At 52.2% G+C, this 26,135-nt stretch overlaps 10 protein-coding genes across 10 annotated transcripts; 7 read left to right on the plus strand and 3 right to left on the minus strand.

The window, feature by feature from the left end:
* The first annotated feature begins 12 nt into the window (after positions 1–12).
* BD324DRAFT_634860 (hypothetical protein) lies at positions 13–1,164 on the plus strand. The gene is made up of 5 exons (XM_022016766.1): positions 13–207; positions 267–363; positions 403–536; positions 597–698; positions 763–1,164. The coding sequence occupies exons 1-5, from the start codon at positions 127–129 to the stop codon at positions 1,072–1,074; spliced, it is 726 nt and encodes a 241-aa protein (XP_021869004.1). The 5' UTR covers positions 13–126; the 3' UTR covers positions 1,075–1,164.
* A 134-nt stretch (positions 1,165–1,298) lies between these two features.
* Positions 1,299–3,920, plus strand: BD324DRAFT_132546 (hypothetical protein). Its single transcript, XM_022011993.1, has 5 exons — positions 1,299–2,209; positions 2,249–3,090; positions 3,135–3,399; positions 3,452–3,729; positions 3,787–3,920. The coding sequence occupies exons 1-5, from the start codon at positions 1,489–1,491 to the stop codon at positions 3,853–3,855; spliced, it is 2,175 nt and encodes a 724-aa protein (XP_021869005.1). The 5' UTR covers positions 1,299–1,488; the 3' UTR covers positions 3,856–3,920.
* A 28-nt stretch (positions 3,921–3,948) lies between these two features.
* On the plus strand, positions 3,949–5,756 carry BD324DRAFT_634864 (hypothetical protein). The gene is made up of 7 exons (XM_022016767.1): positions 3,949–4,381; positions 4,434–4,538; positions 4,585–5,064; positions 5,107–5,202; positions 5,255–5,344; positions 5,392–5,538; positions 5,588–5,756. The coding sequence occupies exons 1-7, from the start codon at positions 4,061–4,063 to the stop codon at positions 5,744–5,746; spliced, it is 1,398 nt and encodes a 465-aa protein (XP_021869006.1). The 5' UTR covers positions 3,949–4,060; the 3' UTR covers positions 5,747–5,756.
* Positions 5,757–7,350, minus strand: BD324DRAFT_634869 (histidine phosphatase superfamily). The gene is made up of 11 exons (XM_022016768.1): positions 7,121–7,350; positions 7,037–7,058; positions 6,925–6,978; positions 6,863–6,870; positions 6,723–6,806; positions 6,590–6,671; positions 6,432–6,537; positions 6,225–6,382; positions 6,168–6,178; positions 6,089–6,121; positions 5,757–6,036 (listed from the first exon to the last, which is right to left on the minus strand). The coding sequence occupies exons 1-11, from the start codon at positions 7,229–7,231 to the stop codon at positions 5,779–5,781; spliced, it is 927 nt and encodes a 308-aa protein (XP_021869007.1). The 5' UTR covers positions 7,232–7,350; the 3' UTR covers positions 5,757–5,778.
* A 44-nt stretch (positions 7,351–7,394) lies between these two features.
* On the minus strand, positions 7,395–8,745 carry BD324DRAFT_634877 (Longin-like domain-containing protein). Its single transcript, XM_022016769.1, has 5 exons — positions 8,326–8,745; positions 8,165–8,276; positions 7,803–8,110; positions 7,642–7,752; positions 7,395–7,592 (listed from the first exon to the last, which is right to left on the minus strand). The coding sequence occupies exons 1-5, from the start codon at positions 8,467–8,469 to the stop codon at positions 7,566–7,568; spliced, it is 702 nt and encodes a 233-aa protein (XP_021869008.1). The 5' UTR covers positions 8,470–8,745; the 3' UTR covers positions 7,395–7,565.
* Positions 8,746–8,897: 152 nt separating this feature from the next.
* BD324DRAFT_593848 (Muniscin C-terminal mu homology domain-domain-containing protein) lies at positions 8,898–11,813 on the plus strand. The gene is made up of 3 exons (XM_022013825.1): positions 8,898–9,379; positions 9,438–9,957; positions 10,012–11,813. Exons 1-3 carry the CDS (start codon positions 9,089–9,091, stop codon positions 11,727–11,729), a joined length of 2,529 nt encoding a protein of 842 aa, XP_021869009.1. The 5' UTR covers positions 8,898–9,088; the 3' UTR covers positions 11,730–11,813.
* A 111-nt stretch (positions 11,814–11,924) lies between these two features.
* On the plus strand, positions 11,925–13,649 carry BD324DRAFT_583229 (hypothetical protein; the record flags this gene model as incomplete). The annotated part of the gene is made up of 6 exons (XM_022013607.1): positions 11,925–12,067; positions 12,107–12,298; positions 12,357–12,711; positions 12,770–13,052; positions 13,099–13,318; positions 13,367–13,649. The coding sequence occupies 6 exons, from the start codon at positions 11,925–11,927 to the stop codon at positions 13,647–13,649; spliced, it is 1,476 nt and encodes a 491-aa protein (XP_021869010.1).
* BD324DRAFT_634881 (putative delta DNA polymerase) lies at positions 13,643–17,870 on the minus strand. Its single transcript, XM_022016770.1, has 21 exons — positions 17,694–17,870; positions 17,565–17,636; positions 17,323–17,510; positions 17,136–17,277; positions 16,882–17,086; positions 16,675–16,835; positions 16,394–16,636; positions 16,089–16,354; positions 15,656–16,049; positions 15,461–15,612; positions 15,177–15,417; positions 14,966–15,129; positions 14,831–14,925; positions 14,695–14,780; positions 14,590–14,649; positions 14,494–14,550; positions 14,306–14,455; positions 14,152–14,268; positions 14,055–14,110; positions 13,927–14,007; positions 13,643–13,888 (listed from the first exon to the last, which is right to left on the minus strand). The coding sequence occupies exons 1-21, from the start codon at positions 17,815–17,817 to the stop codon at positions 13,772–13,774; spliced, it is 3,171 nt and encodes a 1,056-aa protein (XP_021869011.1). The 5' UTR covers positions 17,818–17,870; the 3' UTR covers positions 13,643–13,771.
* A 153-nt stretch (positions 17,871–18,023) lies between these two features.
* Positions 18,024–20,212, plus strand: BD324DRAFT_634900 (hypothetical protein). Its single transcript, XM_022016771.1, has 13 exons — positions 18,024–18,315; positions 18,366–18,424; positions 18,476–18,717; positions 18,755–18,899; positions 18,943–19,012; positions 19,064–19,134; positions 19,181–19,197; positions 19,252–19,354; positions 19,404–19,463; positions 19,503–19,573; positions 19,628–19,718; positions 19,760–19,858; positions 19,957–20,212. The coding sequence occupies exons 1-13, from the start codon at positions 18,068–18,070 to the stop codon at positions 20,061–20,063; spliced, it is 1,383 nt and encodes a 460-aa protein (XP_021869012.1). The 5' UTR covers positions 18,024–18,067; the 3' UTR covers positions 20,064–20,212.
* A 1,238-nt stretch (positions 20,213–21,450) lies between these two features.
* BD324DRAFT_609926 (oligopeptide transporter 2) lies at positions 21,451–24,275 on the plus strand (the record flags this gene model as incomplete). The annotated part of the gene is made up of 3 exons (XM_022014180.1): positions 21,451–22,012; positions 22,053–22,737; positions 22,787–24,275. The coding sequence occupies 3 exons, from the start codon at positions 21,451–21,453 to the stop codon at positions 24,273–24,275; spliced, it is 2,736 nt and encodes a 911-aa protein (XP_021869013.1).
* Positions 24,276–26,135: the final 1,860 nt, after the last annotated feature.

Consider the following 26,135-nt stretch of genomic DNA (forward strand, 5'->3'; position numbering starts at 1 on the left):
GGGGGGCATGCATGGAGAGAGAAAGGCTTGTCATATATATACACCATTTTGGATGTGGTAACCATCTCTCACCCACACGATAACCACTTGTTGAGACGAAGAAAGATACAACAGGTATAAGCCAAAATGCCCTTCAGTGCAAAATATGGGATCGCTCTGCTGGCCGCTGTTGGTCTGGCATCGGCTCATTTCACTCTAGACTATCCCGTGAGTCCCTCAAAGGGCTCCAGTTCATTGCTTCCCGGACTGAAGCAGAACCTCTATAGACATCCCGAGGGTTCGATGATGACAATGAGCCGGAGTTCTGCGGCGGCTTTACTAATGTTGAGACTCGTCAACCTTTCCCATTGATGAATGGGCCAAGTAAGTACAGCCACGGCAACAAAACTGATGACTTGAAAGTCTGGATCGACTCACATCACACTGCTGCGACTCTCGACGCGTTCTTGAGCGTCAACCAAAATCCGACCTCGTTCAACGACTTCAACACGACTAGCAATGGGACAGCCATTCCCATGGTGACCAATTTCTTCCAGGTGAGAAGGGTTCCATGGTCCCTGAGAGGCATCCTCCAGACTGACTTGTCTCATCAATAGATCAAGGAACCCGGAGAGTTCTGCTGGAATGTATCCTTAGCCAACCTCGGTATCGGTCTACAAAATGGATCCTTGGTCACCCTTCAAATTCAATACGATGGAGTAAGTCAAGTCGTCCGCACATGTCGGTCGGACGCGCCGTGCTGTGCTGTGCTGATGGAGTCAGGGTGACGGCGAGCTCTATCAATGTACGGACCTCATCCTCTTGTCAGATTACACGGCTCCCGCCGACCGTCGATGCCCCATTGACGCTACAAGTGATCCGACTGGCACTGTCTCTTTCGCTGGAGCATCCTCTACCGCTGGATCATCCTCCACCTCTGCTGGAGGCTCTGCGAGTGGCACAACGAGTCAGGCTAGTCAGACTTCCAGAGCTGCAGCTTCTTCGACCTCTGGTGCATCTCGTGCGAAGACCAAACTTGGCTCATGGACAGTGCTCGGCTCGCTCGTGGGAGTGGCGGGGATCTCGGTCATGTAGATTAGCCAGCAGCTGCACGAATCATAATTTATGAGACACAGTCATACCATGGCCTTGCACTGGAATGCATTATGGATGATGTATTCAGGAATCAGCTGGACGGTCTTGATCGAAACCCATCTCCTTCATATAGCCTACGCTGCTTCACTCTGCTGTGTCGCTCGCTAGCTGCCATCGGGCAGACCTAATCTCGCTTCGGAAATTCTCATCCTTCGGCAATACGGGATTCCACCTTTGACAGTACACCTCATCCTTCCTTTGTCTGGGCATCGACTCGGCCTTCGACCAGCGTTCTGGTCTCGCGAGCCAGCAGCTCATCTGGCGTTTGGAAACATCTATCCCCTTCTCCATGTCATTCCCCTTCTCCCCTAACATTGTCATCGCAACAGTCCGTTTAAGAAGGATCTTGTAAATATGCCCAAGCGACCTTCTCGTCTTGAGGATTTCTTCTCTCGTACGCCTCGTGCCGGTCCAAGCAGGACTCAGCGGCAGCCATCTGAGCTCACCGATGACACCCGTCACTCCTCACCACCCGACGCTATGGACTCCGAGGGCTCGCAGGGCTTGGCAACCATCAAGCTCACACAACAGCATTCACCCGCGAAGAAGACTGTTGTCAGCAGAAAGCGAGCTCGACGCGCGCATCCAGTCAGCAGTGATGACGAACAGTCTCTTGAGTATGAAGCTCCGTCTCGCTCTCCAAAGAAGACACCCGTGCCACCACGATCTCAGGTAGTCCAGGACAGCGACGACGAACCTCTTCAAATCCCCAGGAGCAGCGCCCACAAAAAGAAGCCGCAACCTGTCATCGAGCAGGCAAGCTTACGAAGTACTCGGTCTCGCTTATCGCACAAACCCTCCAGTCAGATCTCATCTCATCGTGACGACCTCAACAGGAATCGAATCGCATCTCAACGTGCAGATATGACGTCCCCATCAATCACCACTCATGCTACACATCGTCGAAGGGTCCCCTCTGTTGATATCGAGCCGTGGTCAGCATCGTATTTAAAGCAATATGTCACCTGGCCCAGCCAAGTGGTCTCGGAATCTGAGGAGACTGAGGAGACGCGGCACGATGAGCCAGAGAGGTGTGCGAAGCGGGCCTCGCGCCAAGACTTTGTGAACAGTAATCGTGAGTTGAGGTCAGCCCGCATTACTGACATGGACGTAGACAGCTCGCCCATCAAGACACCGGCAATACTATCGCCTTCTTCACCTATAGTGGAAGCTGCAATTGAGGCAGGGAGTCCTGAGAGCTCCGAATCTCCTGATACTCGTTCAGCAAAGAAGCGGCCTGGCAAGATTGCTGGAACGAAGTCCGCGAAACGATCCCGTCGTCCTTCCCCAAAGGCCATCTCCTCCGACTCCTCAGACGAGGCTGTTGTTCGGCGACCGAGGCCCCGACCTGAACCTGCCTCACATTCAAGGCGAAAAGGTTCACAACGATCCCCCACAAAGTCTCGTCATCTTCACCGAAGTCGCGAAGACCCCGACGAGGACGAGGCAGCTGTGACTGATGTCGAGGATGTAGACGACCTTCATCTGGACGAGCCTGAAAGGTTCAAAACGAAATCTCGCCTGCGTCAGAGAAAAGAGACAGCGTTCCAGAGGCGGATCCGAAAGCTGAAAGAGCGACGAGAGGGCATCGTGGGATCCTCCACAGAGGAGGAGACCAGCGAAGATGACCCACGACCGATCCGAACAGCACCAAAACCTCAAGACTTCATTGTTGACGATGGCGAAGAGCTGGAGGAAGGGCTCATGCCACCTGAGTTCTCCATGGATTCGACCCAGACTCCAGAGTACAAATTCAAGGTCGTCTTTCACTGGCTGCTCTTGCTTGTCATGGATCGTCAAGCTGCACTCCATCTTCGGCCGGATACGATCAACTATTTCATGCCTCGAGTGGATGATCTCCGTCGTAAGATGGATGGCTATCGGGAGTCGAGAGTCCGAGGCCAGATCTGGCACGCAGAGCTTGTTCGAAATCTCCAAAAATATCCCGTGTTTCATGTGCGTAGATTTCGGACGAGTGGAAGGCTCACTGGCATGCTTAGGTCGATTTCCTGGATATGAAAGAACTTGGTTGTGATGTGTGTCATGTCTCCACCAAATATTCGCCGTATTTGGCGAGTCTTGAGGGACAGCCATACGACCCGAAGACACACGAAGATTTGAACCGAGGATCAGATGATGAAGAGGAAAGTGACGAGTCTTCGGATGCGAGCGAGACCTTTGCCGGTCGTACGGAGAAGCGGCGGTATCTCATGGGACGATTCTGCAGACGCCGTGTACAGGTTTACCATCAGATGGTTCATTGGGGTGTGTCAGATATCGTCACACGATGTCTCGGTAGAGCTAACACCGACCTTAGAACACGTCCTGTACCATCGCATCAGAGAATATTTTCGTGATCTTTTGCGAGCGAATCGTGTCGATTTGTCCTCAGATTCGGAAGCTTCCAGCCAGGAGTCTGAACCTGAAGAGGAAAGGGCAGAGAAACAAGAGCGTCGTCGCCGGCGTGAAATCCGGCGACGCCAGACTGCGACGAGAGTGAATAAGCTCAAAGACGAGAAGGCGACCAGTGTGAAGTGGAAGAGCGTCGACAAGGTCCTCCTGTGGATGGATCAGGACATGGGATACCAAGCCAAGGTGAGAGGCTGCTCAATCTGCAATACTGCGTTGTCTAAGATCGATACGTTTCAGGAGTTTCGATGGGTAGAAGAGCTGATCGAGAAGAGCGAGATGCTGGAGAAGGACAAATCCAAGGACGATTAAGACGTTTGTACACGCCGCTTCTCTGCGTGCGTCATAATGACTATCATGTATCATATTGCTGGGTGCCGCCTCGGAGGATTCGGTCCGCCGCCAAAAAATTTCGGAACTCGCTCATGATCCAGACGGAAGCTTGCTTTTCATTTCAATACATGAGCTGACTTGGGTTGCGAGCGCGAGACAACTGTCGATCTACTGCGAGCGGTAAATGAGAGGACTCTGTGGAAGTCTCCTACAGCCATGTCGGACTGTCCGATTCGTCCGGACCCGTCATGCCCGTCTAGCTCACCCAAAGGCTCAAGCTGGCATGCGACCTTTGACCAACGAATCTCTATCTCGACTTGGGCGGCCCCAGCGACCGCGGAGCGTTTGCAGGACGTGTTTGCATTGCTGTGCAGGATCTCGTGCCAACTCGTCGTTGGCGGCTACTCCGCCGTCACCATGGGTCACAGACATAGAGGCTGAGCACGCAGAAATCTTGAGATGCTGCAAAGCCAAAGTCGAGGAATACAAACGACTGTCGACTATGGTTAGTAGTCATTTTCTCGTCCTCTGCCGTCATCTGACACGTTTCCAATAAGCCGCTCTCGGACTCTTCTGTGGAGGAACTGAAAGAGCAAACCAGGACTCTGAAGCACCTGTCACGGCTCGCTGAGGCTTGGGACGCTTACATTGGAACCCGAAAAGTGAGTCTCCCCAGCGCTACCTTGGTCGGCTGACCTCATCTCATAGGCCATCATAGAGCTGAGACCCCATCTTCAAGAAGAGGACGAAAGTCTGCGAGAGATGTTCGCCTCAGAAATGGCCTCGCATATCGAGCAACTTGATCTCATCGTTCAAGATCAGTTGTCCTCGCTTTTACTGCCTCAGCTGTCATCGGATTCGCTACCTGCGATCTTGTCTTTGCATGTCGGGATCGGAGGAGGAGAAGCTGCACGCTTCCTGGAAGAGCTTGCCAAAATGTACAAGGTCTATGCCGCGAAGAAGGGGTGGCAGGTCGAGACTCTGAGCGAGGTGGAAGGCCCACAGGCAAAAGGCCCTGGCGGTAACGGCTTGCGGGAGACGACAATGAAGATCTTCCCCGGTGAATATGGGGATGAAGACGCGTCTTGCTTTGGGGACATCATGTGGGAGTCCGGGATTCATCGAGTGCAGCGTGTTCCACCAGGAGCAACTGTGGACAAGATGCATTCCAGTACAGTCTCTGTAAATGTGAGTAGGCAACCTCCTCTTTCAGCTTTCTCACTTCCTCAGGTGTCTCCCATATACCCTGATACAGCTGAGGAGCCCCTCATTGACCCTAAAGATGTCAGACAAGAGGTCATGCGTGCGCGGGGTGCGGGTGGTCAGGTGAGCTGGATTTCTGATGCTAGTAATCACAACTGAAGCTTGGATCTGTCAGCACGTGAATAAAACGGAATCCGCCGTGCGTTTGACGCATGTTCCCACTGGTATCGTCGTCTCGATGCAAGATTCAAGGTCTCAGCACGAGGTAGGCGACTTCGTTATTGAGAATCCCGACCCTGATGTGATCGACAGAATCGAGCCTGGGCGTGGGACGTTCTCAGGGCGAGAATCTCAGAGAGGAAGCGCAAAGAAGAGCAGGAGAGGCGGAGAGCAAAGCGAGCAGACAAGATCAAGGGTGTCTTCAGAGGGGACAAAGTACGAACCTACAACTATCCACAAGTGCGTCGGGACTAAGTGTTGGGACGATACTGACTCCGTCTGAATATAGGACCGAGTAACAGATCACCGAATTGGATACAATGCCTCTGACCTGGCCGGCATTGTCAGTGGTGAAAACTTTGACAGGATTGTCGCTGCGATGAAGGAGGATTTCTATAAAAGGAGGATCGAAGCTCTCATGGATGGCGAGGAAGACTTGGTCGAGTAGCGGATCGAAAAACTGCATCTTTGCATACAACATCACTTTGATCCGCCGGAGAAGAATGCTCTCAGGTCTTTTTGCGAGCTATCGAAACCCTGACTGCCAATGCCACCCTTCTGACGGTGTATGCCATCCAGATGTTTCGTTACATCCGTACTAATGATTCGGACATTCAACCTCGGCAGCTGAACTTGATTCTCATCGACCTCGGGCGGCTCTGCGGGGCGAGATGAAGGAGTCACAGCAGGGTCGGGGTTCGTTTTCAGGTCGGCATCGTGAGGGTTGGTCATCTCATCCTATTGCTTCCGATCAGAGTCCCGCAATGTAATCCAGACTCGAGACGCTCACTTCGTACCCAAGCTCCAATCTCGTCCAGCCGGTCTGGAGATAGGGGTCAGAGTAGTCACGAAGTACGACCAATTCTCACATTCGTCATACCTTTGGCAAGTCAGTGTATCTCTCGAGCGGCTGTTGGAGAACTGACCCTTGTAGCCCCAATCCAGACCTTGAGCGCCGCGTCTGGCGAGGAGGCCCCCGATGAACTCTGCGTTGAAGATTCCATGCGCAACGACCACGATATGACGAGTTGTAGGAGGTCGTCTTCGACATTCTTGCAGGTGCCTCTCAATAAACTGAGAAAATCTATACGAGTATAGCTGAGCGTCGCCTGATTCTCGAGGACATATCTCACGCTTCGTTCGCTCGAGCACGAACATCGTTTAAGGATTCCCCATCCTCAAACTTGAATGATCTTCCCGGTCCTCGGGTGTACTCTTTCCCGAACGGCTTATGTTCAGCTATCATCGATGAATCAGCAACTGACCCGTCTGAACGGTACGACGAGCCTACCTATCCCAAAATTCTGTTCTCGAAGTAGGGATGATGTGGTGAATGGCGGCCTCTGAGCTTGATTTCGTTCTATTTGTTGAGCCTATCATAGCCATAGATGATCAGATCCGAGTGGAGAGCGAGCTACACTCACCGTCCAGAGTGCTCTCAACAGATCTGACGCATAGATTGCGTCTACGCGGGTCGATTTGAATGACTCCCCCAGCGCCTTGGCTTGCTTTGATTACCATCAGCATGTATACAGACTGTCTCTGTCTAGATCATTCTGCTTACGTTCATACCTGAGATGAATGGTCAGACTAACACATTTAGATTACTCTGTGCGACTTTCTCACCATGTACAGATAAAGGTGCATCTGACCATCCTGCCCACAATGGCTTCAGATTATCTGTATCGAGCATCGTTCAGACTCAGGCGGGACGGACTACCGAAATGGGAAGGCGCACCTGTAGATTCGCCATGGCGGACCTGAGGCGCAGGAGCAGATGGTCAGCGTCCCACCACATACCGCGGGTAGCAGATGAACGCACAATAGTCAAAGTTATCATACTCCGATGGCTCGGAGAGATCGACGTCGATCGTCTGTAATATACCTGCTGCAAGCTGTTTGATGGTTTTGCAAGCTTTGCAAATCCAATCATACGATGATGAAGCGCGAATGGAGCAGGAATGAACGAGGTAAACGCTGTTATCTCTCACACTTGTGTCGTTGCGAGGCCAAAGCAGCGGTGCGGTTCAGCTTGGGAGAAACTCCGCCCCGCCAGCTGCTGACGACATTTCACTCCTGAAAACCCGGTGGATCGGACCGCCAAACGCCATACATTACTGCCAATTCCTCCTGATAACTGATAGCATATGTATAGCAATTACAAGCTACAACGATCGTGAGAAAGCCTAGCTGAGCACGGTGTCCATTCAGCCTGGAGATCGGTACACACGATCCGCACGTTTGCATCCGATGAAGCCCTCGCAGTCTCACATGATAACACAACAAGAGTTTTGCTATAGAAAACCTGTTAGTCTTTCCTCTCATCGTGGCACCGAATCTCACCTTCTTAGCGGTCTTATAAAACATCTTACTTTGCGCTGAAAGGGCATTGGACCGCTCAACAAGGTTGTCGAGCTTTTCACCACGTTCGAGAACGGATTCAATCGTCTTGTGCTATTTGGAGACGGTGAGTATCACGAATTGGACAACTACTGTATTCTCACCAAGACAATTTTGGTCTCGTCCAGCTCCTTTTGGACTTTCATGATTGTATCGGCCTGTTTTGGATCCTGATACTTGGTCAGGTAAGTGGCCAAAGTACCTTCCAGCTTCCCCTTCTGAGCGGGAGGTAAGCCTCCTGCGGCCGCCTGTGATGGGTTGCCACCAAATGCATTTGCTGATGCAGATCCGAATGAGGGCGCAGCGGACGGGCTTGGGAGTTGAGCCAGAAGTGGGGCGTTCTCGTCCAAGAGTTTGGTGAGAAGGGAGAACGCTGGGCGATAAGGATACTCCATGTCTGTGATCATGACGGCTAGAAGGTTATCGCAATTAGCTGAGTCTCCCAGACCTTGTGATCAGAGCCCACCGGCCATGCCCATCGAGTTCGGTCCTCGACCCGCCGTTCTAAAGACATGAGCTTTGTAATTGTTCTCCTCCACGGATGATGGTTGATTTGCCGGTGTCCGTTCGGCCACAGTCTAGCGAGCGCATCAGTAACAAATGCCAAAAGTTTCAGGTCTCGTTCACCTTGGTGAAGAATTGCATAAACTCGCCCACGCTTCCCCTCTGATAGAAAGAGTAGCTGCTCAGATCTTGGCTGGTACCCAGCATGGTGGCTCGTGCGGGAGACGAGGGCGTGACGGATAGCAGAGAGAGCGAGTAAACCTTCATCTTGCTGATAGGGTAGTCGGGACAGATGTGTTTTGAGACTCGAGATATAGATGACCTCCTTAGAATGAGACAAGCGGTGTGGGATGGTATCCAATCGCTTTAGGTTTGATCGACGTCAACAGAGAAATGATCGTCCAGAGAGTACCGACTGCGAACTTGGCGTTGAACAGATGACTATATAGCACACAGGAGATTAGTGATGATGGTCTGGCTGAGAGATCGGTATCTGATGGTCCCGGGAGGCGTGTGAGACCAAATCAAGAGATGGAATGATACTGTGTAGGATAGAGATGACGATCTCACCGCTACCTTGTTTATTCTTTAATCGATCCCCACCCTTTTGATGTTAGAAGGGTTCGCGTTTACGTCATTTTTGGCCCATTTTGGCCCTCGTCCCCCCGCCCTCATCCGGCGTCTTCCTCCCCTTTCCATCTTCCCTCGTCAGATCTATATACAAACCTATTCATCATCATCCCCCTCTCCATCCTTACTCTCACTCAGGTCTCCCGGCCACAGCTCTTCTGCTGAGAGCACACAGTGGGCTCACACCCTGGGCAAACCGTTAAGGAAACAATCCCATCCCCGCAAAAAGGACGATCGAGCATACGGGTCCAACGCAATGTCCGACGCTTTACCCGAGGACACTTGGGTCAATGCATTCCTCTCTGCTTCTCCTCGACCACTACAGGCTGCGCTTCAAAAGAGATTGCAAGCCTCTCAAACGCATGTCACGGCGCTACAGGAGCTATTCAAACAACGTGCAGCCCTCGAGACACAATACGCCGATGGACTCGCCAAGTTGGCTAAAAACGCCGAACAGGGATTGCTGAATGGAAAAGGAGGTGTAGAATGGGAGAAGAGCGGAGCAGAGACAAAGATATGGAACAGCGTGGTCTCAGAGCTCTCAGAGGTAGGTCATCAACATGTCGACTGACTGTCACAAGGCTGATCTCTCGTCTGCCCCGCAGACATCTTCCGCGCACTCGACTTTGGCTGCCCTCATCCGGACAGATTTTGAGCAGCCCATTCGTGACATTCCCAGTAAATCAGTAGCCTGGCGACGGATAGGCGAGCAAGACTCCTCGTTGGAAAAGACGCTCAAAGACTATGAAAAGACGGCTGGCAAGTTGGACAAGGCTCAGTCGAAGAGCAAAGGGGGCAAAGCCGACTCGCTGCAGTCTGAGCTCAACCAGTTGACCTCCAATCTTTCGTCCTTGAGCCCCATGGTATACACCACTTACCAACGACTGGACGAAGACCGCCTAAGAGCCTTGAAAGAGATCATTGTTCGATGGGGAACGGTCAGAGCAGACGTCGCTCAGAGAGATGCGGAACGCGCTGAGAGAGCCGTCGCAGTCATGGTTTCTTGGGAGACGCCAGACGAGGTTCTCCGCGTGGGACGCCAAATAGCTCAGAAAGCTGGTGGCTCACCCGGCGCTATCGCCAATACCGGAAGTGACAGAGGGGCGGACAGCGTGACTTCGACCCGTGAGTTAAGCCCTCGCACATCCATGACGATGAAAACTCACAAACCCGTTGTAGCTCGCACAAACAGGCGACTGTCCACTGCTACTGCACAGACCAATGACTTTTCGCCTCGACCACAGCCGAGGCAGAACGGCAGCTCATCGAACCTGCCCAACTCCGGCAGCTCTTTCGCAGGAGGTCTCAAGTCGATGCTGTCTCGTCGGACCACGCTGGCGCCAAACAATCGTGGCCGCAGCGACAGTGCAAGTACTACAGGGAGGGGTCCAGCCGGTCGAGAAGCTGGAACTTTTGCAACTATTGGGGAAAGTGGAGCCTCGGATCAGGCCTCCCAGCAAAGCGCGCCCCCAGTCGATGAAGAGGGATTCTCGGTTGCGCCGGCCGATCGCCACCGCGGCCCTTGGGAGGAGCCTGAAGATCTCCTGACCGATGACCCCATCGCCCCAACCTCCAGTGTCCCGCAGACTCGTGACCTTCTTTCTGATGATGACGGTCCCAGTACTGCGGGATTCCAGAATACTTTCACCTCGTCGCCTGCTGCCTCAAACGAGGACTTGGGAAGATCCAATACGAGCTCGTCTCAAGCGCAGTCCAAGCTCAATTTGGCATTGAGCTCAGCCCCGATCCAGGAAGATGAGGCGGATCGACAGGCGGCCATGGAGAAAATGCAACAAACCCTGCAAATGTCACCTCCTCTCCAGGCAACTCGTCGCCAAAATACCGCTCGTGGTCGTCGAGATGTAAGAAATACCATGTTCGCTGCCCCCGGTGAGGACGGCTCCCTGGGATACGGCGCATTAGCGTTGGGCGGTCCCAGTCGCGAAACGTCATCGAGTCCTGCCAATGCAAACGGCCTCACACACGGCTCAAGCAAGCCTGTCCAATCCCTCAATCGTCAAGCCTCGCAATCTTCTGTGGCTTCAAATAACCCTTTCGACTCACCCGGCCTGCTTGGGCCAGCCTCCACCATCCTTCCCGGTACGACAGCGAAATCGGGTCTGACTGGCTCTGTGAATGAAACGCTCAACGTCGTCCTGCGGGAGGGAACAGTTAGACGTCTACAGATCAATGGGGAGATTCATCTGTCCCTGCGACCCGGAGAGTCGACGCATCCCGCGCACGGTCCGATCCACGTCCGAATAGGCAAATTCGAAGCTCTGGAGAAGATCGCGCCGAACCCAACATTCGTCGCGCAGGTGCCGGACAAGCCTGGAGAGTATATACTCAACTCTGAAGCTCTGGCGTCAATCTCAGCTTCTGGACCGGCGAAGGGGCCATTGGCATTCAAGTATCAAGTCTTTGTGGCTCCCGGGCAAGAATCTGCGTACTTGCCCATCACCCTGACCCCGGCATTCCTCTGCAAATCCGGTGAAACCAGAATGATTCTGCACTACAAGAGAAATGCCGAGACCTTGTACCCATCCTCCGAACTCAGCAAAGCATCCATTGTCGCTATCTTTGGTGAGGGACCAAGCGTTTCCAACGTTCAAGCGAAGCCAGCTGGTGGACAGTGGTCAGCTGCGTCTCGTCAAATGACCTGGGATCTTGACTCGATTGCCAGCGAAGGCAAGATCATCGCCAAATTTGTGACCGGCCCAGGCGAGACGCTGACCCCATTAGGGGTCCAGGCGACATGGACATTGAAGGGTGCAGTTAGCAGTGATCTTGGATTAGAAGTCGTCCCGGGAGACCTGGAGAGCGATTGGACATTCTCGAATGTGCAGAGACAGATGAGCAGTGGGAAGTATCTTGCAGAACCAATAGTGAATCAATGAGGTGAGATGAGGTGAGGGATCATACAGAATGAATATCTTGAGCGTCCGCCTAGCTCGATGCCACGTGAGGATTCAATCGGTGATCGAAATGTTGTACAACAATATTTGTAGCGTGCAAGATCATCATTGCTCAGCGTTTTCACTTTAGACCTCGGCAACGACGTTCGCAGCTGCTGTGTTGAGCCATCACTTGTCATGTCAGCTAGCACAACACATGCTCAAAGCTCGTCAAGAGATCCAGAGCCAAATCGTCAATCAAGCATAAATTCTGGGCTGGAAGTTGACGACGATGAGGACGACGTGTTGCTGGACCTCAGCAGATTACAGAGCTTTGCGAGGTGAGTCCTGCAAAGCGTCCGGAACTGACAACTATGAAGCCGAGTACAGTATGTCGCCGCTGAAGAGAATCAGGCGGGACCGTCTTCCATTCGTCCTAAAATGACAATTCCAAAGCGTGGAGAAAAGGATTTTGAGCCCCTAGAAGAGACCGTCAACCTGCAGGATATGATGCTCCAACGTAGTCGGGAAGCCTTGTTCAGCGCTTTGCTTGGAGTGCGCGGGGGTAACATGTGAGCAAGGGCATATGCTCAAAACCCATATTGCACGGGGTCTTGACGCTTTTTCCAGCCAATCAATCTCACAAGCGATAATACTACCGTCGTCTCCGTATCCACGAATACTCACCACCCGGGGTCACCTCATGGATTCGATGGGCATATCAATTTCAGGTCCAGCTGTTAAACCTCAGAAGAGACGGCAGACCCACACAGAGCTTCTCCCAGAAGAGGCTTTGTATTTATTAGAGAGAGGGTCACTGCAGATTTGGATCCCAAATACCGCTAAGGTAAATGGGGGTTCTACTCCCTCGAACGTTGACTGGAACGATACGGATTTTGGCTTTGAAGATTGCATCGAAATGAGCGTCATGCAGGGGTTCTCATTCTTCTTGGGGAAGGACGGACTGACTTGGGAACGGTACCAAGTGAGTGGATACCTTTGCTCATTTCGATGTCACATTTCGCTGACACCGATTCGCTCAGGCTTATGCTTACCTCAAACGCTTGGGATACACTGTGCAACGCTCGAGAAGGTTTCTACCCACTCGATTCCTGGGTGGTACTTCTGAGTCAGCTGCACAGTTGCCTTTGTCCAATCCAGGCCTTCCTCCGTTTAGAAGTTGGTGGCTCAGCATACCCGTCGTATTGCGCCGATGCTTCGGGGCTCTCGGCACCGTGATCAGTAGGCTTCTTTGGCACCGTTCGTGGTCTCGGCGGCAGGTCTTGGAGCGATCAGCCTTGCAGGGCTGGAGCGGCCGAACGTACAGTAAGTCGGGGACCGGCTAAACCCCGATCGCTGATGATTCTGCCAGGCTCGATAGGCCTCCATCTGCATTGTTCTCAGAGCGGCTTGTCGACCTGGGGACGCGCAAGGATGACCCGAATAGCGCCATCTGATAGGATGACCAATCCGTATACGCCGTTCTGGCATGTTTGGAAACCTGATAGACCATGGTCAAAGGCTCAATGGGACAAGAGCAGTGCCGCAGGCCTGGCAAGGCAGCCTTTTGACTTTGCCGTCGCCGCCGTCGAGTAAGCACCTCAGTCGTTTCAAGGCCACATCGGCTAAACACTTCTCAGCGCCCGAGCTGAGCCACTGCCGAGTCTCGAACAACTTGACGAAATCTTTGACAGTCTTCCACAGGAGACAGACACAAGGCCTCGGCCGGTGGTCGACGGCGTGACTGCTGTTACGACTACCGCTCAGGCTCCGCCCCAGCCAAACCGCCCTTCACCGAAAGGGCGTTCAGTACCGAGCATCAGGAACGGAGATCGCGCTTTTGTCGTTGCTGTCAATGATTCCGGCAATCAAGGCTGGGTGAGATTCGGCAGAACAGGCTTTGCATCGATATTTGATGTCTGATATGCATTGAAAAGATGCCGTCTATCCTTTCGTCAATTTTACAGTACGATTTCATACAACATAACTACAGTGCCGGAATGGTATCGGGATATTTTTGAGGGTCGCTGCAGTCTATTCTGTGATCACCAGTTGACCTCTTTCTCGAATCGGTCCAGCTGATTCACAGCTGCGGCCACCTCCTTCTGTCGCGCCGTCCTTGCGTAAAAGCAGGGGCAATCCGCTGAGGTACATATGACATCCTGGGGTATCAGGATCCCATTTCGCCATCAGCGCTCACTTGGTGCAAAGAGCCTTGACATCGCTGACACTGCGTCCATAGTCTGGCGAAGTCAATCTGAAGTGCGGATGTGTGTGCGATCTAGCACAGGGCTCAGTATCAAGTTTCGACAATCATGTGACACTGACCTGCTTCTGATACAGCTCAGGGAGCTTTGGCCTGCAATTCTCGCAGACTGCGCCACCTGAAAAGACATCAGCGCTCCTTTCTTAGTCAATCCCTCACTTTTGCCCCTCAATGGTGTCTTGCAACCCAGGCATGTGACCGTCTTCACCGCAAATTTCATCAGACCGCCGATGGTTGGCGTGGCGATTTGTATAGTCCGTGTATGTTCGCCGGCGACTGGGGGCGATAAGTTGAGATCCGTAAACTAACTTACGCAATGTTCCTGCTCGTTCTCCCATGATAGGCTCAAAAATCCGCATTAGCGGCTTCGATAACTGATTGTCGAGGTAATATCTCGTATCAATCGGGACATTGTGTTCCAACACATAGAGAGGATCTTCTGACTTTTCGTATGCTGCAGCGCCTGGAAAGATTAGAAAACGTGGATTTAAAGCCGCTCACCTTTGATACCCTTGATGATCACGTACGCGACTCGATCACCAAGCGCTGGAGCTGAACCTATGCAGATTAGCGAGACCCTGTCAAAAGACATCCTACCTGCGTCGCGCTTCTTCATGCGTTCTGCCAATTCCACATGTGCCTGTTTCGCGGCGTAATCTTATCGAGTCAGCTCGGGATATTAGTCTCAGCGATTACAATTACCAGCTTTGGCCAATGCCTTGGTGATGACGAGTTGGGACATGTCAACTTTGTTTTGCAGTAGATCCGCGATGGTATGCTTGACATAACTGTGTGTCAGGCATCAGCGTTTTAAGATTGAACAGCGGAATAGTCGCACTCTTCTGCTCCGCGGACATCGCGATCGATCAAGAGCTTGTACAAGCAGGTCTCAATCACAGTGGATACAAGACGGCAGTTGTCACGTCGAACGGTCTGAGCGGCTCTGTCAGGAATCGTCACGCTGGTGTCATACCTCGATTCCTTTGGTATCCATCTTGTCGTATTTCTCGGGTTTGGTCCAATACAACCCGGCATACCGCTTCTTGCTGATCAGAAGATACGGGAAGTAGACTTTTTCAAACTCGAGCTTGATCGGCCTGATGAACTTGGATGAGACCAGCTCAGCAGCCTCAGCGCCTGCGTCCAAGGTCAGTCCAGATAGACCTCGCGCAGAGGGTACTCGCCCATTCTCATTGCAGTGTCAAGATCCGGACAGCCGAAACGTATCATAACCGAATCGGTATCACCATATATGACCTTGGCGTCGTTATCGTACCCATTCTTGACACAATATTCCGCTTCAACCTCTTGTTTTGTAAACTCGATCATCTGACGACCAAATGCAGTGGTACTAGACGAGATCGCCAGACAAGGCAGCTTGCCCACAGTGGCACCCGTAAAACCATAGACAGAGTTTGCGCTGATCTGAGCAGTTGCCGTGAGCACTGCCTCTGAGAGAAGTACCCACCTTCAGCGCCAGTTGTCTGCCATCTAATACAGCACGTTTGAATGGATCTTTCTCCACCTTCAGATCCTGTCTTGCCCTCTTTCGTGCTGCCAACAGATTCTCGAGTACTGTAGGTAGAAGCCCTTTGCGGCGCTTGGAGGTGGCAAAATAGTCTTCACTGAATCAGGATGATACACCCGAGGCTCGCGAACTCACCGTTGTTTGGCGTGTGGACGAAATCTTCTCCTTCAACCAGATTCAGCCGCTCTATGGTTGCTTTGTCCAAAAGAGTGGTGTAACACAGATTGTGCGCCATCATGATTGACGGGTAAAGGGATGCGAAATCGAGTGTGGCGATCGGAACATCATAGAAGCCTTTGGTAGGCTCAATGACAGTCGCTCCCTCATACTGCTCATCACTGCCTTCGCTACGCAGAGCCGGCACCAGGTATCCATGTTCCTTAGCACTTCTGTATAATTGGGAGACCACCTTGATTTGCTGACCACGAGATAAGAGGTAGTTGAATGGCACACCGGTGACTCTAGCCATTTCAGTGTAGTTCACGAAGGACATGAGCTTGTCCATCAGCCGCTGGGGGAGATATGCATCCTGCAGGAGATGTTAGGATGTCCACCGTAATTGGCTTACTTTCAAGCAATACACAGCTAGACGACGCCGTGAGTCCGCAGTGCCGTTTTGTAGCTCTGTAATGATCGAGTGATGAACGTCCTCTTTCTGCTCCCCCAGAAACTGTGCGCAAACCGCATTGAGGGTGTAGCTTCGAAGTTTGTAGTCTCGCTGCATGACCTGCAGTATATCCAATTGTAATCGTCCATCCATATTGACAGCCTTGGAGTCTCTTTGACCGTATGCCTTGGAGGAAAAATGAGTGTCTTTGACCTCGGAGCGCACGTCTATGCCAATCAGCATAGATCGCTTCAGTCGTGACGCACTCTTGAGTCGTCCTAAAAAGGCAAAGTCCGGGATCTTCAAAGCCTTGGCGCGATCAAGCAGATATGGCAAATCGAAATTGGCGATGTTGTAGCCGATGATCATATCCGGATCCACCTTTTCGATAAATTTCCGCCATTCAAGCAACAAACTCTTCTCATTCTGGAACTCGAGAACTTGAGAGCCAACGATGTGGGCGCAGGTATTGAGTGTGAACACATTACGAACAAATGGCTTGCTCTCCCCTGGCGTGATCAGCCTCATCGCGAACAACTACACGCACCTTGGCGGGTCACCATTGCCGCGATTTGGATGACGGGATCAATGTTTGGCTCTGGGAAAATCCCTTTTCGTCCTGCGCACTCGATGTCAAAACTCAAGATTCGTAACGGGGCAATCTTGAGCCATTCTCCCTCGGGTGCGTGAGAGACAAGATCTTTGTAGCTGAGGAACCGAGATCAGAAGCGTCGACTTGCTGCAGAAGACTTACTTGCAGGAAACCTCAATCTGGCACAGGGACTTTTTGTCGTCGCCCTTCAGAACCTCATACTTGCCTCCGGGTATCTCGACCCAATTCATACCAACCACATGGGTATCGATCATAAATCTCAAGGTGTAGGCGATGTTGCTTTCGTACGTCATGATTTCAGCAGGGAAGAGGCCATTGAACTCTATTTGACCACGTTCAAAGGCCCGTGAGAAGCATAGGTAAGCTTTGAATCTTCCTGGAGGCTGAACACCTATCTTTGACTCTGGGCAATGCCTTCGCATCCGCGCAAGTGATTTTGATGAAGGGTACATTGTCATCACCTCTGTAGCCCCAGAGGGATTTCCGGTTGAAGACTGCGCAATTGATGACTGGTGGAATAGCCGATTGGACAGCTGACTGCGAAGCTTCAGCAATTTAAAGGATCTCGCTGAGGTGACTGACATTGATTGAATCCTTCAACGGCTCCAAGTCTTTATTCAGGAATCCTGGAGGCGCAGCCACATAGAAATATGGCTTGAAACCGTGAACATAGGCCAGAACCGAGTTGCCAGCCGCGTTGACCCCGAAGAGACGTAGAACTGGACCGCCCTTTGGGTCGACAGCCTCCTCTATCTCAATCTGCTGAAATGCTAGTTTTAGGGGATGTCAGTGCTGGCGGGATGTATGAGCAAGTTCAATCTCACTGATAGAGTCCAGGGCTGGGTCGTTCACAGCGACAGAAGGTCTTGGCCATGCATCCGAACTTTCAATATGATCTAAGCCGGTAGCAATTCAGTTCTCTACACTAGGCGATATACAGTATGAGAACTCACCTCCAGAATTGTCGTCCTCAGCTTCGAGTTGCTCCAGGACCTGAGAGAAACTGGCCTGCTTCTCCAGTGTCCTGACCGCACCATTCCCTTGGAGCTTTCTCTTCTTGTTGGACACATCCACCATGTCTGATGGTGACCAGGTCGTTGCCGGCGTCAGCGCAACCTCCTTCAACTCAGTTAACGAATGAGAAAATCAGATCGCGTCGCGAAGAAATATGACTGATCGCAATTGAGAAGCGGTCATCACCGACTCATTGTGCCTTGTAATCACGTGACCGAAATATGGTTTGTACGTCATCGAGAACCATCCAGTTGTCCGCCGGAATCTGCCTTGTCGATAGACCTTCAGCTAGCACATCGTCGCTGCTTGCGAAATGAAACGGGAGCTCAGTGAAGGGCAAGAGATGTCTGAGGGATCATCGACTCCTCCATTGAGGGCTCTCGATGCTGGCAGCTCGCAGCCGACTCCTCCGAAGCGTTTCAAGGCGGAAGCCTCTCCATCGATCGAGGGCAACGGCATTGACTATAGATCTCTGGCTTGCAGGGAGTTTGGCCCATCATACAACGAGTGGCCAGCTCCCGCACGAGCGATACTGGCCGCTCAAAAATTTATCATCGAGATGCAAGTCTGTGTAATGCATGAACCGACGTCAGGCTCACATGCTAAGTCAGAACGACACAACAGCTCCCGGTATTGATAGCTCCTGACAAGGATGCTGACGGTCTATCTGGTGAGTCGGATGACTGTCCTGTACTCAAGCTGATCGTTAATCGACATTCAGCTGGAACTTTGCTGCACAAAACTCTACTTCATCTGGGTCTTCCTGAGACTTGCATCCAGGTTCAGCACTTGCAAAAGGGCAACAATGTCCACTCTGCAAAGGAGGTGGAACGGATCGCCGCTAGTGGTGTCTCGAGAGTCATTGTATTAGATCAAGGCAGCCGACCTGGCCCACCGATCTTTGACCCGGATGAGGATGGTCAAGCTCGAACACTGATCATAGATCATCATTACTCACACGAGGTAAGTGAGATCCCGCGTGACGACGCCGATCACGCAGTGGCCAGATCATTCCGTCGTCCTAACAGCCTGCCACTCTCCACCTATCGTGACTACATCGCTGTTAACATACCTGCTCCTGCGTGACCTCGCTCCGTCGTTCGTCAAATCAGAAGGATGGCGAGCGCTGGTTGGTCTGATAGGAGGTGAGGTCAGTGAATTGGTGGAAGCTCACTGACAATCGCGAAGACCTTGGACCCAACGCTGCGGAATGGGGTCAGCCGCCCTGGCCCACAGAGCTGGGCAGACTGTCCAAAAGGTGGGAGTGTTCGCTGATCAACCGATGACTGTCCGGTTCACTATTGTTCAGACTTGGCTCCAAAGCGTTGGCGGATAGCGTCGCTGCAATCAATGCACCACGGCGCACAGCCGAGTATGATGGTCGGTGGCGGGTATGGTGGCAAGATCAGCTGACTTTGCAATCCAGTCCCAAAAGCATGGAAGGTGACAGACCTGGGCATGCGAGATGCCGCCGTCACGCTGAAGCGGCTCGTATAGATCCTCTTGGAAGCCAACACGCCTCAAGCGGTTGCCTCGCATGCCTACTTGAAACTTTGCAAGCTTGATGTCGGGGATGAGACCCAGAAGTGGGCACGGACAGGTCAGTCGAGTCAAGAATCCCTCGAGAACCATGATAAATAGCGGTTTAGCTCCCAAATTCTCTCAAGACGGCCGTATAGCTCTTATCACAATCTCCACGGGTTTCCAGAGTGAGTCGGCCCAGCGTCCAAGCGTTGAGTCTCGAACAGTCCATCCGGTGATTGCGACCAGATGGGCAGGAACGCTGGGCAGGAAGAGTGGTAAATTGGTCATGGTCATGGTCAGCCATCCTGTGGAATCTCGCGTCGGTTGGCAGCTGACGATCGCTGTCAAGTGCGCAAACACGGCGTATAATCCGGATGGTAGAGTTTCATTCTCTTGTCGTATCGCAGCCACATTGAGGACATTGCCAGATGGAGAGCGTCGTGGGTTCAGGAAAGGTGTCAATACTGAGCTCCGCTCGCAGCGAATCTCATACAGCTTTTACTGGATATTGGACATGCCATACCGGGTTTCATGGATAGAGTTGGCGGTGACTTTGCTCGGGGTCATAAAGAGGCCACCGGTGGGATAATTCCCAAGGTCAATCATCCAACCTAGGGAGGGTAGAAAATACTGATAACAGATGATAGGAGGAATTCGCTCTTCTCACGGAGCACATAGGCATCGGCAAACCCCCGTCGCGAAAGAACGAGAACGTCAAGTCACCGAAGAAGCCTCGCGGAGCAGATAGAAGCATCCGCAGCTTCTTCGAGCCAGTGCCCAGATGATAAGAGGACGGCGAGAGAGACCGATAAGAATCGTTATCTAGCGTGATGATTGACATTAGGTGTGAATGTGAGTTATTCACGTGCAATCTCTTAGATTGCGATAAGTCAGGGTTGAATCAATAACAGCATAACCGTACCAGACATTCGTTTCACGGCGCTGGCCTTGAGCGGCGATGATGCCGTTCTGGCATACCTATCGCCTCTGGATGTGAGGGGGCTCCTGTACAAGATGTTTTCCGGAGCCCAGTGACATCTCCGCGTGCCCCAGAGGAAGACCCACACATCCGCACCACACAACCGTATGCTCAACCGAGTGGCGTTGTATTCCCCCGCACCTCCTGTTTTGCAACTGTGTAGTTTCGGGATAAGCGTCTACTTGGAATGTACACTCTCGCCGCGTATCTTGCGAGATATCATCTCAGCCTATCGGCGCCGATCGACCGTGGCGCCTCCTCCAGCCTTTGATCTTGAGCTGATGATGCTCGTCCATCTCGTTTTTATCTCTCTTATCACCTGCAGATTACCATTGTGAATGTTGGATGTGGTCCTGGGCGGCTTAAACGCCGTTGGACTCGACGTGTAACGGTCCGATATTGACCCGGGTTACTCGGTTGAGGCAAGAACGGTACCAGACAAGGTTTTCAGTACGCTCCCGAATATGCAGGAAGATAGAAAAAAGTCGTAAAACAAAGATCCCATCCGGCCACGGAACCGGTCAGATCATGGGTGGCGGTTTCTGAAAAATTTTCAGTGGCGTTCCTGGACGCCTCTTTTACTCTACCTGACCCGCCCTAGGTGAGCTATTTTGGGACTCGACTCACTGATACGGTCCTTGACTTTGTATACCCGGCGGAGGTTTTACCGGCTTTGGAAGAGGGGAAGGCGGGGGGGGCCTCATTCGATCTCAGTTTGTACGTACCTCCTCTCCATAACGGTACTAGACCCTTCGCAGATACTCGCCTCTCTTGCGAGAAGGGCTCACTATTATTATCTCGAGGGGGGGCCCGCGTGGCAGCTTACTCGGGGCAATCAGAGGGAGGCGCAAAAGCATGCGAATCTCGCTATCTACGCGTTCTCACGCTGCTGCCCCCTCGCCCGGATCAAAACCCAGCCTTGTCGATGCGTATCTTTTCGCGAGATTCTGGACCGCCGACCTTCCCGGGGCGCCACCAGATGCAATCACACCGAGAACAGCCCTATTATCGTCCTACAACGGCCGCGACCTCATCGCACGCACTCCGAAGACGCCGCTTGTTTGACCTGATCTGCCGGGGGAAAACTTTTCCCGGTCCATCAGGTTTTAGACAAATAGCGAACGCTTGTCTTGCCATCCTCCCATCGAGCACCCCACATTTGGTGTACAACCACCAACTATCAAACTCTCATCATGTCCAAAGAGCTCGACACTCCCCTGTCCCAACAGGGCGACTACCCTATCGTCAACTACATTGATGGGAAAAACCAGGAAACCTACGACGAAATCGACGAGAAGAAGCAAGATGGTACCGTCACACCCGACCGATGGACCGCACCCGAAGACTGGCTGGCTCGCTTTGTCGACGGCTACTCGGGTCAGCACGGTGGTGAAACACTTCCCCCTGGCTCAGACCCTTACCGTGTCGCTACCAGCGTCTTCACGATGAACGACGAGGAAGCCCTCCTTTACCTCAAGAACTTGTTGATCGAAATCCCCCACGACTACTCCTTCGACACTGCCTGGGCAGCGCGCATTCGTGACCTTTCCCTCGGTCATGAACATTGCCAGATGGAATACGGCGATTGGGCCTACGAGGTCTGCAGAGACGCCGGAATCTGCCACAACTGGTCTTGTTACGCGGAAGTTCGAGCTGTCTTGTTGCCGTACGATGACCCAGACACCCCCTGCGAGTCGTTCCGAGCGTACTTCTTGGGTATTTTCTGGATTTGTGTCGCCACCCTCGTCAATACATGTGAGTTTGCTCGTCTGGAAACGCCACTAAGTCTTTCCAGTCTTCGCACCCCGTCAACCCGGTATCTCCATTCCTGGTCAATTCATCCAACTCTTGTTGGTACCGATGGGTCGTGGTTTGGCCGTCATCCTTCCGGATTGGGGTTTCACTATGTTTGGAACTCGATGGACTTTGAACACTGGAGGCGAATGGTCTTCCAAGGAGCAACTTCTTTCCACGCTGATGGCCACCCAGGCCTCTGGTACTGGTAACTTCAACGGTCTTATCGTCCTCCGAATGCCCATGTTCTTTGACCAAAAATGGTCTGGATATGGATACTCCCTGCTTTTGGCCATCTCCAACCAATGTTACGGTCTCGGTATGGCTGGTATCCTCCGACGACTTACTGTGTACCCCACTCAGGCTGTCTGGCCCGCCAACTTGCCCACTCTCGCCCTTAATCGAACTCTGGTCTCCTCTGACCAGAAGGGAGAAGTTGTTAACAAGTGGAAGATCACCCGATGGCACGCTTTCCTTGCTTCAGCCTGTGTCTTCATTGTCTGGTATTGGATTCCCAACGACTTCTTGCAAGCCATCCGTTACTTCAACTGGATGACATGGATTGCCCCCAACAACTTCAAGCTTGGTCTCATTACTGGCTCTTGGGGAGGTATGGGTTTCAACCCCATCTCTTCCCTAGACCCATTGACCTCTGGAAGTGGTACCATGAACGCTCCCTTCTTCGCGTGAGTCGTCTGCTCTTTTCGTCATTTATACTCTGCTGACCCGTCTCAGTCAATTGCAGCAGTACGTCATGAGGGTCATCGCTGGAATTATCCTCATCGCGATGTACTTCGCGAACGTCTCCTGGGCCGGATACATGCCAATCAACTCCAACGCGTCCTTCGACAACACGATGAAGAACTACAACCTTACCCGAATTCTCAACCCCAAGGACAACACACTCGATCTGGACGCTTACAAAGCCTACAGTCCTCCCTACTACAGTATTGGTTACCTGTTCAACCAAGGTACCAACTTCACTTGGATCACCTTTGCTTTCGTCTACATCTTCATCCGTTACTGGAACGTCTTGAAGAAGGCTTTCTACGGCATGTACATCAACATGCGCAAGCGCCAGTCTATCTACACCGGTTTCGATGACGGCAACTGTCGAATCATGCGAGCTTATCCTGAAGTTCCCGAGTGGTGGTACATGATTGTCCTCTTCGTCGGATTCATCTTGTCTATCGTCACCGTCGCTGCCTTCCCCACTGAGACTCCATGGTGGACCATCCCGGCCTTGACCGTCATCGGTACATTCATCTGTATCCCCTGGTGTGTCATCGAGTCCGTCGCCAATGTTGGTATCCCCTTGGGTATCCTCTGGAACGTCTTGCCAGGTGTTTGGTTCCCCGGAAAGTTCCTTCCCGACTTGATGTTGCTCATGTTGGGTGATGCGTTCACGGCCATCGCTGGAAGTTTCGCTCAGGACTTGAAGTACGCCCACTACGCCCGAATTCCCCCTCGTGCAATGTTCCGATCGCACATCCTTGCTCAGGTCCTTAACGTCATCATGTACGTTTCCACCATCGCCTTGCTCGAGTCTCTCTACGACTCGGACAACACCATGTGCCAGTGGGACAACAAGAACTACATGGTCTGCGGTTCCGCACACAGTGTCTACTCCACTGTTGTGTCTTTCGGTGTCCTCGGTACCAACAACTTGTTCGCTCTCTACCCCGCTTTGAAGTGGTGTTTCCTCCTTGGTCCTCTTATGGCTCTTGCCTGGGCTTTGAGCGAGAAGGCTGGTCCCGTCATTCGACGAAGACTTGTGGCCAACATGGACGCCGAGCAGTGTGCTCGATTCGACACCAGGATCTGGGAGCCAGTCAGCACCGTCCTCCAAACTGTTCACCCAGCCATCGCCCTTTCCGGAGCTGCCACTTGGGGTGGTAACCAGAACTTGTCGAACTACACCCTTGCGTTGTACCTGTCGTTCTTGTTCCAGTACTACCTCAAGAGGAACTACACGGCTTGGTGGGGCAAGTACGCCTTCTTGCTCTTCGCGGGTCTCTCAGTCGGAGGAACCATCTCCGGTTTCATCAGTACCCTCATTTTCAGTTTCGGAGCTGGTAAGGGAGCCAGCTTTGACTACAAGGCCAACACCATCGGCAAGACGGGAGTCGACTGGAAATTGTACAACAACGAGATTTCCTACTTGCCGCTGCCAGAGGTCGGATACTTCGGTCTGGCCCCCGGTGACTACCCTGTCAACTTCTAGAAGGTCTCGGCCTCGTGAGGATTGAGAAGCATATCATCAGGTTTCCAGGGCATGTGGGATATTTGTGAGGCACACGACGACTTGTAGATCCTTTCGAGTAGTTAGGTGATAATTCATGAATGTTATTAGTGTCGCCACAAACATGATTGCAACTACCAGCTTCAGCCCGCAAGAGAAGGATTCCTTGGCCCCACTATACTTATATCAGATGATTTGCAGCCAACAATTTCGCCTGACAATTTTATGGCGAACGATATACGGACATACCCGCCAGTGAGAAGGATTCGCAAGCCAAGGCTATGTAGGTGAGAATCAGAACGCCATACTCTGTCAGAACTGGATGTCATTTGTGATTTATAAAATGAACAGAGCTCTTTGAGTTAAAGTCTCTGTCTGCCCTCACATCTCCACAAGAGACAGTCAAGGCTGACTATCACTCTAAAATGAATTGCGCTGACGTCCAGAGATTCACGACTCACAACGGCGAAGTGGCGTCAATTGTTGGATACCGGGAAGCTATCAGCCCTTCGACGTCTTTATAGGTCTCATTTTCGACTTTGAGCCCTCTGATTACTAAAGGTGGTGCCACGCCCACCCACAGCAACTACAAAGACACAAAGCGGCGAATTTGGGTGCTGTTCGCAAGAGATCATCCCGAAGAGACGCCATGGAAGTCCATCATCTACGCCAGGTCCACCAGCCCTGGCCGCGTAAATGCAGTGTACTTTCCCTCGTACAAGCGGCCTGGACCGTTCTCCAAGCCGCGTCGCGGCTCTGAGTGTCTGAGCAGAAGATGGGCTAAGCCCTACTCACTCCCCCACAAGGTCTGGGACGTGAGCACGCAAAAGGTATGATCGTCATCCCTATCGCCCTCTCATCAAACGCCCTCAGTGTGACCTGTAACACTCGCGTCAGTCTCAATCCGCTGACAGGTATCATTTGAGTCGACCAGGTTCTGATCGGACAGCTGACCCTCATCCTTCCGCTAATCAAAGATGGACTAAGCATAGCCTGCAAAATCCTTCAAGCCTCCTTCTAGGTCTTTCCGCCATCCGGCAGCGCCGCTCGTACAGTAGATGAATCCCGAGAGCTGGCCTGTGGTGATTAGAAAAACTACTCAGCAATCACATGTCTTGAGGGGCAGATGAGGACCTCGTCCGGTCCAAAGGACTGATGACCTTGGCGAACCGGTCGAGACAACCTCAAAAACCTAAACTAGTTCTCTCGATACTCTCCCGGGGCCGTGTTTAGACATGTTCTGCACAGAAAACGGTCGTCAAGAACAGACCTATCCGGCTTGAGGGTCCTACTTGAATAGTGACATTCTGAATAGAGATGTCAAGTTGGTTAGCTCATAGAGAACAAGTACACGATGAAGAAGAAAATGTCCTATCTCCATAAGTCCTACGCTCGGGTAAAGCTCGTCTAGCAGAGCTCGGCGCCGACCGGTGTTCCTGACAACGATGCATTGTTGTCCATCTTCTCACCTGTGATGAGACCGGAGCAAGGGCCACAGACTCGCAAGCAGGATCCCCGCTAGATAGACAGTGTTCGTTATTGTCAAGCTCTTGAGGTGGTATGAAATAGAACCGCCTATGGTGGGTGACTAAATCAATCGCTCATACAGTACTGTACATCATTGCGATGATAATGTACTGTATCTTCATCTCATGCAGATTCTATTCGTGCCAGGCGGAATGACGATGCGATGCATCTGCCTCGCGCGTCACAATTGTGTGATCTTGCCTCTAGTCGTGTGGACCGAGCATCGCCATGTAGCTTCGCATGACAGTGCCCCTCTCATCTCAAAATTAATGTACCTCAAGTCCTCTCCATTGCCCATCGGCTACGACCCAATCG

This window comes from Kockovaella imperatae (genome assembly GCF_002102565.1).
Source record: "Kockovaella imperatae strain NRRL Y-17943 chromosome Unknown BD324scaffold_13, whole genome shotgun sequence".
Lineage (NCBI taxonomy): Eukaryota > Fungi > Basidiomycota > Tremellomycetes > Tremellales > Cuniculitremaceae > Kockovaella > Kockovaella imperatae.